We start from the raw sequence: 12,871 nt of genomic DNA, 5'->3' as shown, positions 1-12,871 counted from the left end.
TATGCCGTCTCAAGGCATCTCTGGCACAGCTTCCAATCGGCGTCAATGTAGTGCAAAGTAAGACTCAAGAATGGGTCCATCGTCCTACTTGACCAGAGATCAGATGTGGCTGCAAAGTGTTGAACATTTTTCAGTTCTGCAGCTACATTTTTACAACATGTCTTCTACATGTCTGGCAGCGCAGTTTTAGAAAAATGTGATCGCGATGGCACAGTGTATCTTCTGTCGAGAGTTTTAACGAGGTGTTTAAACCCGCTTTGCTCCACTGTAGCCAAGGGAGTCGTATCCTTTGCGATGTAATAACAAATAGCGTCAGTTATTTCTTTCCATCTTCTTGAACTCTTCTCATACTGTGTGGCATTTGTGAACGCTTGTGTTATCGACATCTGCTTTGCGGAGGCACTTGTTGCTGGGCGCTTGTCAGTCTCTTTTTGTTTTTTTTGAGCCATGCACTGTTCATATTCAGTAATGTGATTGTGCTTCAAGTGTTGAAACAAATTGGTGGTGTTACCTTTGGGCATCAAAACTGTTTTTCTACAGTGTCTACATCTGACTTCATTTTGTTCGATGTCATCCTTTCTGAAGCCAAAATGTGTCCAAATGACGGAGACTGCGTTTTTCTTTGGTACAAGCTGCTCTTGTTGCTCAGTTGTGTCAGTGTTTAAGCTCTCCATGCTCGACATGTCGGCGGAATAACGTAACGTAACGGAGCGGGGTCACGTGACTCCACACACAGTAGTGTTTTTAAAGGGAAAGTAATCGAAATAATCGACCTGGAAAAATTTGATCGATTATAGGTTCTGAATGTCAATTTCGATTACTTTTCGATTAAACGCCCAGCCCTAAGTGCAACCAGCCTCTGCAAGTCAGTAGTATCTTTCCATGTAGAGAGTGACCCCATGTACTGTATATGTCAAAAGAGGTATTCTTCTCATCCTGACCTGGCTTCGTGATTTAATTTTGACAAAGCATATATGAGCCATGTATGAAAAACAAAAATAGGTAAAATCATTTTGAGGTAGTTTAGTCTCTAGCAGAATGTATAAACTTAAATCTAAGGTGAAAGTTAGTTTTCATTAAAATTTAACCTGGAACACTGACTGGTCATAATTTCCTATCTATATGTGCAAACCCTAACATTCCATCCATCCATTTTCCAACCCGCTGAATCCGAACACAGGGTCACTGGGGTCTGCTGGAGCCAATCCCAGCCAACACAGGGCGCAAGGCAGGAACCAATTCCGGGCAGGGTGCCAACCCACAGCAGGACACACACACACACTAGGGACAAGTTAGGATCACCAATGCACCTAACCTGCATGTCTTTGGACTGTGGGAGGAAACTGGAGCACCTGGAGGAAACCCACGCAGACACGGGGAGAGCATGCAAACTCCACGCAGGGAGGATCTGGAAAGTGAACCCGGGTCTCCTTACTGCGAGGCAGCAGCGCTACCACTGCGGCACCGTGCCGCCCAACCCTAAACATAGAAAGAGCAATTACATTTGTCCAAAGTAGTAGTTTTTAAAATTACTACTTTAAAGTTTTCAGGTATGGTTATTAGTTGGTACACATAGAGCATGCAGCAGATCCTGACATAAATCTTATTAAATAGTAGAAATACACTAGCAAATTATGTTACCATCCACGTGTGTTGGTTTGTCAGCCTGAATTATGTACCACAATGAATTGTTTATAACAGCTGTGCTTCATGAATGTCAGCTATATTGTTAAATGATCATATTATACTATTGTCTGAAAGATCAAATTTGTATATCTTTTAGCTGTGTCCTGTTCCAAATGTTCAAAGCAAGTGTGTGTTATTTGCATCAAGGAAGATAAACTCTTTTTTCACTTTTTTATTTTGAGCACTTTGACACTAAGTGGCATAAATGTTTTGATGGCTTTATTTGTTGCCCCATTTGAAAGCTTCTTGCTGTATAACACCTGAGAGTAGGTTGTGGACTCCCAAGTGCATTGCTTGGTATAAAAGATTATGTCATCACATTTCCTAATGAATAAAGTTTTTCTTTTCTTTCTTTTAGCCCTCTTTTTTATCACAGCCCTCATCATTATAACTATCCTCATCACTTTCACTCTGTTTAACCTGATGAGAATCGAGGCAACTTGAGCTATCAGAATGAATGTCACTATTTAATATCATTTGAATAATAAAAACACAGTTGTATGTTTTATGTCATACTCATTTTGACATTGGTTTTCTGCAGACACAATATGCATAACAGTGGTATTTTATAGATCTATTTCTGAATATCACTTCCAGTGTTATCCAGTTTATATGTCCTAATTGTTAGCTTGCTTCCTCATTTGACAGCCTTCTGTTTCTTAAACCCACCCCTCACTAGTCTACTCTTTCATGTTGTACTAAAAACATTTTTTTAAATCAGTTTCAGTTACTTTAAAAATATCACTCTGCTCCTATTCTGATTCATTCTTGAACCCAGACTTAATTGCTGTTTTATGCTAGAAACTCTAAGAAACCATTGCAGTAAATTTCACTTTAATGGCAAATGAAAATAACTGACATATTTCTGGTTTTCCTTTTGTTGCTGCAGTGCCTTTAAAGTTACTGCTTTTAAATATCCATTTCAATGTAGGAAATGCTAATTTTGGCTACCTGAGCCAAAACTCACTTTTACACAATGTCGGTGTCTCTGTTGGCTGCTGACTTGATGCAAATTGCATAAAATAGAAAGGCATGATGAAACATTTTGGCTGTAACTGTAAATGAGATATCCAAGGAGAGGTCTCATGTCTTACTCACTGACAGGCTGCATCTGCCATATGCACACAACTGGCATCTTGCATTGTTAATTTTCTTGTGGCGTCCTGAACTCTATGGTAGTTCCTTGTGATGTTGCGGGTCACGGAGGGAGGTGGGGAGCCTCGTGATCCTCAGTGATCTATAGAAATATATTGTGTGAAGTTGTTCTACTGATTGGATTTTTCATTGTCTTAGAGGCAGACAAAGAGCAGTCTTTTAATGACCATCACAGATAACTTTAAACAGAATTGGGATATCAGAATCTGTTCCTAAAACCAGCTTTGGGAGTGAAGTTTGCTATTAAGTGCCTGGTTTCCAGGTGACCCACATTGCCTGGACAGGTTCTCTTTGACAAAGCTGTATGGAGCTTTTAATACATTCGCACCCAGAGGTTGTGTTCATTTCCAGTGAAATGATAGGTAAAAGTGGGATGGAACCAAGCATCCCAGAACCTCCACATTAAGGACAATGTAATTCTCTCTGTTGGGTGTTCTAAGTTCATAATGAAACAATGCTGTTTCAAAAATGTTTCAGTATGACTTGAGTATTTAATAGGACATTCAACTTGTAATTGTATCTCGACTTATAATGTGTATTGCATCTAAACAATTAGAAGGACTAAAGAGCTATATTTGTATGTGGAGCATTTGGTGAATTAATTTACATTTATTTAAAAGAAATTAGACCTGATATTAATGATTGTAAGTGTATAATCTTTTTTTTTTCTTTTTCAAAAAAGCTTTTCAAGTCAAAAAATGAACATTATGAAGAGGTTATACAGAGTCTTCACGTGCAAAATCGGGACCTGAAGATTGATGTTGCCACTCTTGTCAGGGCCATTCAGAAGACAAATTTAACAATGAAACTTGATGTAAGTTATTTATGTATATTTATATGCATATATAGTATAATTTATCTGTATGATTTTAACAAATATTATAGGTGTCTTTGTTGTTTAAACTTTGCTGCAGATCATTGTCTTACATACCCAGGATCTTTCATTTATTATTTTAAAATATAACAACCATCTTGTTTTTTTTATTCTCAATGAATTTCTCAGTCAGCTTATGAAATTAAAATAGAAAAATTGCACTCATCTATAGTGATATGTCATAATACGTTTTACTTTAATGTATAAATAGAATTTTTCTAACACTTCATAATGGTTTTATTTTGGTGATAATTAATTGGATGCATTATCATTCTGTCTTCTTAATCACATACCACGGCAGCATGTAAGAGTAATGAATGAGTTGGTTGTCTTTTTTTTTTTTCTTTAACAGTGAGCTAATTTAATTAGACTAATTAAAATCAATATTTTTTATTTAATGTGAAGACTCTAATTGTGGTTTCTATTTGTGCCAAGTGTAAAATATTTCTAGCTCAGTTGAAAAAAAAGACCTAATTCTGATATATGGGCACATGACAGTGGTTAGTTAGAATAAATCACTTGGTGGGGCAATGGAATAATTATTTAAGTAAGGTAGTAATGAGCTGTGAGGTTATTTATTAGGTCAGGTGTACATATTTGGTTCGGAGTAGCCTTGAATATATCACTTTATACCATACCTGTATCTGCCAGGCATGCACAAAGATGCACATTTTTTTTTTTTAACATTTTGCATCCAATTATTATCCTTTTTACAGAGCAAGCTTTTTTCCTTATATGTGTTTTTTATGCTAGGCATTTAACAATGAATGGATAACTATAATACATGATATATTCTGTGAGCTTCTCTATAGAAAAAACATGTTTACTATTTACTCAGTACTTTAAGTATTTCAAGTGCAGAGACTGATTTCATATCAAATAAGGTACAATTCTCAGGTAATGCTGTTACTCGTCATTTTAAATAAGCTTGATGTAATGCCCTGCTTTATTATATATTTACTCTTATTTATATTTTAGCTTTCATTTTTGATAGTTTTTATAGTGCCCCGAGTGAAACACTGTACATAAAATAACTGTTTGCATAACTGTGTTTAATTAGGACCTGAATGTTTTTCTTGACTTGTCTGATAAGCAGGTTATGAAGATTTCAATAGTTTTCCCACAGGGGTTCCCTGTAGACACACTGCATTTCAGCAATCATGTGATAATAGGTTCAGACACATTACTAATTATGCAATTAAAGACTAATTACTACTTAGCTACATTTGGCAAGGGTGGGCAAAGCAAGCACTGAAGGTTCATTGTGGCTTTGGGTTTTATTTCATACGATTTAATTTTTTATAAACTAAAATACTCATGTACATACCTTACCCCCAAAGAGGCATATTTTAATACATTAACAAAGGTTGGGGCTATATAAGATACAAAGCAGATGAAACGCACTCTCAGTGTAAATACACAGACCCAGCCATTGAACACTTAAAGTTTACGGTGATGACAGTTAAGTTAACAAATGTTGGCAATGAGTATACAAAATGTTTATTAAATTTCATAATGTAGGATCAAACTTGGTTTGATTGATAAAGATTTCCTGTTTAATAACAAGAGAATAATAAAAGACTAAATTCTCCAGAAAATATTTTATTTATGCATTTTTTTGTGTTTAATGTCAATTGAAAACATGTCACAAACTGTTCACAGTATTGAAAACAGTTTTATGCATTTATGTTTAGTCACAGGAACCAATAAACATGTGCAAGAATGAGTCATGTGCTCAGCATCTTACCTGTCAGGTTGGTGGCTTTAGAATACCAACTCTGATCATACAGATATTTCAGCTATGCTAAGAGGGTCTCTCACCATGTCATTATTTGCAGCTTGCTGTGTGTGAATGAAACATGATACTGAGTGTTGTTTCAGTGTGTGGGTGATTTTGAAGCCACAAAGTTTAATGTGGCATCCTGAATTTACTAAACTTCATTACCTAAGTGCCCCATTCCTACACAGAGCAGTTTGCTTTGTAGCAAAGTTTTCAGTGTAATGTGACACTAAAACATGTTGTGTTTGTAGTATCGACTATTTTACGTGTCAGTCTTATGTTGTAGTTTGTTATTAGGGAATATTTTTGGCTGTTAGTACAAACAAATGAGTGTAAGCTCATTTATTTGTTTGTGGCTAATGGATTTTTCAGTTCTTGTGTCTTTTTATATGGCTGGTGACAGTACCTCTAGTTGCAGTGTGATATTCTTATTTATTTTCAGGAAACATGGGCTTATGTGTGTTTTTCTTTATTTTAAGAAAATTTTTGTTATTTAATATTAATTGTAACACTCCCTCAGTTCTGGAGTCACAGCATTTTATTGGTGAGTTGCTAAGACACATTGTAGCGGTGCTAAGGAATGGTAAAATTCAGCTGTATAACCTACATCAGGTGTGCAATTGTAAAGGAAAAGCAGGTAACGTATGTAGAAGGGTAATGAGGGAACACAGCCAAAGCTGATGAAAGGAGTAAAGGTGAGTACAGGTGAGAAAAGCTACCATTAGAGAAAATGAAGGGTGAGATAAGTTGAGAATGATCATAGTGGGAGTAAAAAATGGTAATGTGACTCTGATCTCTGTGATACCAATGATAACCTAGATAAGAAATATAGCATTTAATTTAAGGAAAACATTTGTTCAATAAATCATTTTGTAGATTAATTCTTCTATAAGCGGAGTACTTTCAAGACTGATTTAGAAATTTTGCCACAACATTAAATTCTATCAATACCTTTGTCTCCTTTATTTCTTGTAAGGTGATTGACTCTTTTGGAATTGCCTTTTGGAATTTGAAAATACCTTTATTCTCTTAGTTGATATGAGACGGTATTTGAAGCTTCCTGATAATCCTTTTTTTCCTGTTTAAGCAGATATTAATTGATTATAAATTTGTATTTAAGACTAATAGTTCCTTTTGCTGGTTATGGCTTGGAAAATCTTCATCCTAAACTTTAACAGGTTTGTTATAAGGTGATGTCCACCACCAGGTCATTCAGTCTTCAGTTTTGAAACATTCATTGAAATATTCATTTGAGGCAGCAAAAGTTAATCTGTAACATTCAACTGCAGAGAAAGTTAAGCTGTTTAGTTCATATTCTTTAAAAAGAGACCTACAGATGGCTTTATTTGCCAGGGTTTATCTTAATGATATTTCCTTACAGTTTTTAAAATTATGTTTTTTTTTCCAATTTAATCTTTCTTCCTTAGGTATTGCTTCTAGATTGATATTGTGAACAAATGATGGTTCACTCAACACTAGCATTTAAATGTACTTCCTTCAGCCTGTGTGACAACAAAGTCTGAATAAACTGGAGAGTTGACAAATATAGTATTTTTTCAACAAGTGATTCTCATAATGCTATGTGCTCACTGGAGAAGATTCTTGTTGGTGAAGTATCGGTTGTTTCCTTTATTTTAAATATGTTTGATCTTATGTCTTAGGCTTCTTCATTTATGCTGAAAACCATTTCCTTGGAGTGCATTACAGGACCAGCCCCTGGAAATTTGGAAGTGTAAGTTTTATGTTATGTTGTTACCTTCACATTTCCTGTGAAGTGAAATAAAATAATGCGCCTATCATTTAATTGAAATTACATTAATTTGTTTAACTAACATTTCTTTTTATAGCAAAAAAGTTTTATTAAGATACCTCTGATAATAAACATCATTAATTAATAGTTGTGATATTTTAAGCTGCTGAAAAGTTTTATTAAGATACCTCTGATAATAAACATCATTAATTAATAGTTGTGATATTTTAAGCTGCTGATCCTGTAGAAATAATTATGTAAAATAACTAATAAATGAAACATAATACAGTAGTACTAAGATTGTACATATACAGTATATGTTATCTGAGCAAGTGCAGATGATAATTGAATAAACATCACTAGGCTTATATGCTTACTGTTACCGTTATATATTTTGGCCTGCTATTATAATTGCCTATAACTATAACTGCCATGTATTTTAGTACAGCTGCTTACTAAGGCAGCAATTAATAATTTGTGTTTTTTATTATTTTAAAGTGGACAGCACAATAGTGCTATAGTTAGCACTTCTATCTCACAGCTCTGGGATACTAGGTTTGAACATTGTTCAGGTCACTGTTTAGGGGTGTCTGCATATTTTCCTTGTTGATGCTTCTGTAAGTATTCTGGTTTACTTTCCATTCCCCAGACATTCTGATTTATGACATGAACTGTTCTAGCATCATATCCAGGACTGATTCCTGGTGCTGAAATATTATGTCTTCTTAACAGTTTTTCACTTGTATTCATTACTGTTAACACCATTTCTCAGGTTTCTCATGAGAAGTTGGAAATATCTGGAAGGTTAAATGACAGATCACTCAAAAATGAATCAAAATATGGAATTATGTTCCTATCATAAAAACTTACAAACCTTGCGTCTGCCTGTTGTAAACTGGTATGTCAATCAACCTTGTTGTCAGTTGGTCCCGGGGTGCACTTCATAATAAAGTTTTGTACTGTACTGTTAGAGGGTTCTTGTTTCCCAACTCTGTAATTATCTCAGGATTGACATCTGATGATAATTCAACCTGGAGTTCAACACTGCTTTACTCCCAGTGTTGCCAACTTAGCTTCCCAGTTACTGCAGCTGCTAAATAGGGTGTTAAGGTGAGCCGGCTAGGTTGTCATAATGAATACAGTGTGGTCAAAAATTATGGTTAACACAATATTTATATCTTTATTTGTCAATCTGCTTCTTTTCAGCTTTGTTTTAATAAACTTAAACCTTAATTGGCTGACATAAAATTACATTCTTAGCTCTGTTTATCCTAGTTCATAATCACAAGGAAATGGAATCTCTCCCAATAGAATTGGACACATGGCACCTTTTCTCGCATTGTTTCTGGCCAATTTTTGATTGTCAGTTAACTTAAAATATTTCGCTTTGAGATGTTGGAAGAAAACCAGAGTGTCTGGAGAATAATTGGTGCAAATGTGTGGAGAATTTTCAAACTTATCCTGGTGTGGAATTGAACCCTAGATGCCTAGATTTGTTTTTTTTGTAGTGTTCACACTCGTAGAAAATAAAAGCAGAACAAGAAAATCTTTTATACTTGCATCATAAAAATGGTAGACTACTAAGCACTGTTTTAAGTCGCTCTGGATAAGAGCGTCTGCTAAATGATGTAAATGTAAATGTAAATGGTAGCAACTCTGTGTGTTATGGTCTCATAATTATACTAGTGAAAATGGCATTCAGTTTGCTTGTGAGATCTGTATAGGAAATGGCAGCAATGGTAGCACTTGAAGTTATTTTTTTAAGGCCTGAATCGTTATACTAGAATCCATCCAATCTGTGCTCAAACTCTTCTCATCTTTATATTCTGGGACATGGTATCATTGTGGCAAAGCTTGTTTAGTAAGTTTAGAAACCAGGTTTGTTACTAAGAACTGTGCATTTTGAATAAAGTAGAAAATGCATAACTGCTTTATTTAAAGACAGTCAGATGGCTCAACACTTTATATTATGTACATTTTTGTTGTCTTAATTTTTCTGTGCTTGTGTTGTTTCTCTTTTATGTTAGTGTTATTTTGACAATTAAACATATTGTGTATTAGATACATAGTATATTGCAAATCTAATTGGCTTAGGTCAATCAAGAACATGCCATAATATTACTTACTAGATATTAACTTTTTGACCTTTACAGTCTTTAACATGAATTGGATGAATGCATCTAAGCATATTTTTGTTAAACTGGTTGCTTGGGGGCTGTTAGGGAATGATCCCTTATTTTTATTCTCCCGTTGTATGTTTGTATTGGCAGTAAAGTAAGAAATATGAACTTGAACTTGAGCAAGTAAATGATTCTTAGGGACTTGTCAGCTAAAATGGCTTTTGTATTTCTTTTATATTTTACTGTGAATTTTATTGTAGATATGTGACTTTTCTTTTTATAATCCAGATATGTCGTGCCCCTTAAAAAAAGTTTGTTACTTGGATTCTAAATTAGCATTAACAAAGAAGACAGAACAGATTGTGTCTTACACATCAGTTCCAGAAGACTTTCATAGGTTGTTCTTGCTAAACCAAAACCCATCTTAATACAGGACTACTTGCTGTCTGAATTTCCTGACATTACAAAATTGTTTGCTTTGATGGATTTACCTCAGCAGGGAAGACTGGTAATCTGAGATTTCTGGAGGGAGAGTACTGCTAGGTACATTAGGATAACATTGTCTGCGGGCTGCACCATCTGTCTGTGATGGTGGCTAGCTTCCTTCTTTTTCAATATTATACTATATGATTGATCATAATGAGGATATATTCTCTGTAGAAGAAATGTTTGTCAGCATGAGTGGTGTATAATATAGGAACCATTTTACATAGTATGCACGTTAGAAATGTTGATGATTAGCAATATCTGTGAGTGCATGTTTTTGCTTACAGCAGAGCTTATGTGCTTTTCTTAGTAATTAACTTTATCTATCCATCCATCCAATTTACTTTACATTATTGCCATGGAATTTGATTTGGTGAGCTCATACAAATAAAACACAAGTACAAACCTACAAAATAAAGACAATTGTAATCATCATCTTCCAACCACTCCCAAGCAAATAATTTAACACACTTAGAAATATTTGTCAGATTACTATGTGGGATCTGAGGAACATAATGTTAAGTTATGATATCTTTTACCTTGTGGGGAAATAGTGTTAAAAAACTGGGTAGTTTTTAAATATGTATCATTCAGTGTCTTTGTGTGCTGCAGCCGATTCTTGAAGCCTTGGTGTGGGGCAGGAACGAGCTCCATTACATGTCACACACACAAACTTGTGGAAACTTTACACATGTCCTGGCTGGAATTTGAACCTAGGATTCTAGAGTTTTGAGGCTGTAGAATGAACTACTGTACCACCATGCTTCCCAACTCACTTATAATTGGTCATGTACTCTTGGTGTGATTATTTGAAATCCATCTTCATGTGTCTTATGAAAAATGGGTTTTTATCAGTTTTCCTGTTCTCAATATTTTTATAATTTTTGGTCTGCTTTTAGATTTCTAACTGCTGTGTATAATCTTGCCTTTCTCATTTAACTTTGTTGGTTCCACTCTTTGACTGCCAAGATCCACTGAAGAAAGTCCATATTATAATTAGGTGGTATCTGATTTAATTAGATTCACTGTAATGCTGTAACAGGGAATGTACTATAAATGAATAACACTGAGTGTTCCACATAATTATAAAGAAGAAAAAAAAAAAAAAAGGTGGTCGCACATTTTTTACACCAAACAAACCTAACCTTTGAACAGTATCTTGCATAATGATATTTGAACAAATGGGGCCATGTAAAATGTAATGCAACCAGCCCAAGTGAGAAGTAATCAACAGCTGAGTTTGATAGCAGTACTGCAATTTGGTTCTGCAATGAAATATTTGCATAATGATGCCCAATGACAATACTTATGTCTTATTCTGAAGAGCCTGAAATAATTGGAATAATATAGCAGCACTTGGTTTCATTCCCTGTAGTTGTTATTTCAGATCAATTAGTGAAGGGGAAGTTAGAAATGTGTCACATGTTTTCACTGCTGTTAATAATTACCACTCAGGGGAAGTTATACATGGTATCGAAAAAAATCAAACTGGAGTTCTTTCCACTACTGTGCTAAATGATTATAAATTATTGTAAAAAGCAATAATTGCCTATTGCAATATTATTGAGTTTATTAATTTTTATTGACAAAAGTAAATTAATAAAATTGCAAAAAGTACAAGACAAAATGTCATTACAGATATACTATGTCCCTACTCTTTAGTTACCAAGTAGTCCTCAGCTGTTAAGTTTTGACATCTGCTGGTTGGGGAAACAGCTGAACAGCTGTCAGCAGCAGGGTAGCTGCTTTCAGCAGCAGTTGGCGGGATGGCTTGGTGCCAGCTTGTACCATCTGCGCGCATGACATTTCATTCTAATTAACAGAGGGGTTAATTGTTCTGGCAGGCTCAAATGTAGTGTCTAACATTACCCAAGGGAGATAGGAACAAATGCAAGAATGGCAGGGAGCTGGGACAGAATTGCTATTGCGGCTATTGTCAAAGAATGGTTAACAACCACTGATGGTTAATACTAGCTGGGCACATGCAATAAGGTGGGGGTGTTTTTAATCTGATGAATTATGCCAAGCTGCTGTAATGATGTAGAAAGAATTGGGCTTAGAAAGGCAAAGACCACTGCCTTGGGCAATTGTGAGGCAACAATTTGCATGTTATTACTGCATATTCATACCTAATTGTGTTAGGCTTTGTTAATAGAGCAGAATGACAGTATGAAAAATTGAACAGTAGCTCTGTAGTCAACAAAGCAAGCATTTTTCAACCCTGTGAGTGCCAAATGATGATTTAGACATTTAATGGGTAACTGTAACAAGTTTTGCTGTTTGTCTCATTTTAATAATGGGGGTTATAAAACTACACTCTAGTTTTACTTCAGTTTATTCATTTTTTATTATGTGTATGCTCATGAAATAATATAGCATAATGTAACTTAAATATAAAATTGCAAAGTATAATCAGGTTGCAACTTCTACCTCACAAAAGTACAATTTTAAACTTAATAATTTAAAGAATTATATTTTTATGTTATTTGCATAATTCAAATAGATTATTAAAGATGTCCAAAGTATTAAATATGCATTACAGTGATATTTTCCTATAGTGCTGCTCTATTAATACATTTTTAAATGTGGCATGATGTAATACATAGGGTGGTTACAATCTTCTTTACACAGCTTTACAGGTATGACATATCAAAAATTAATTAGTTTCTTTGCATTCATTCTTATAACGTGTGTATCCTTAAACCCAGCATGCTGTACTTGATTATGAGACCCACAACTTTGATTTTTGAAGCCAGGATTGTTTTACATAACTGGAGAATATTCTGGAGGTAAACTTTTTCAAAGATCCGATTATTGAACATTTCTGACGATGAGTAATAAAAAGGCTCTTTGGAATTGCATTAATAACAATATAAAAAGTATTTTTTAATTAAAAGTATTTAGACTCATTTCAGCATTATGAAAGAATATTGACCAATCCACAATTAAAACATAATAATTAGCAGGCACTGTGGGACTTTTAAGTCTCTGGCACTGCCTGATCTGCATGATGATGGTGT

The 12,871-nt window shown here is 34.7% G+C and overlaps 1 protein-coding gene across 1 annotated transcript in view; it reads left to right on the top strand.

Annotated features, from left to right (window-relative positions):
• Positions 1 to 12,871, top strand: part of LOC114653241 (centromere-associated protein E-like) — a 402,188-nt gene that overhangs the window by 36,736 nt on the left and 352,581 nt on the right. Inside the window, exons 3-4 of the mRNA XM_028803441.2 lie at positions 3,524 to 3,655; positions 7,157 to 7,227. Of these exons, the coding sequence (XP_028659274.2) occupies positions 3,524 to 3,655; positions 7,157 to 7,227 (203 nt within the window). The remainder of the gene's footprint in view (positions 1 to 3,523; positions 3,656 to 7,156; positions 7,228 to 12,871) is intronic.

The sequence above is a fragment of the Erpetoichthys calabaricus genome, chromosome 6 (genome assembly GCF_900747795.2).
Source record: "Erpetoichthys calabaricus chromosome 6, fErpCal1.3, whole genome shotgun sequence".
NCBI classification, from domain to species: Eukaryota; Metazoa; Chordata; class Cladistia; order Polypteriformes; family Polypteridae; genus Erpetoichthys; species Erpetoichthys calabaricus.
The sequence above is the reverse complement of the archived record's forward strand: the minus strand, read 5'-3'. Positions and strand labels throughout refer to the sequence as shown.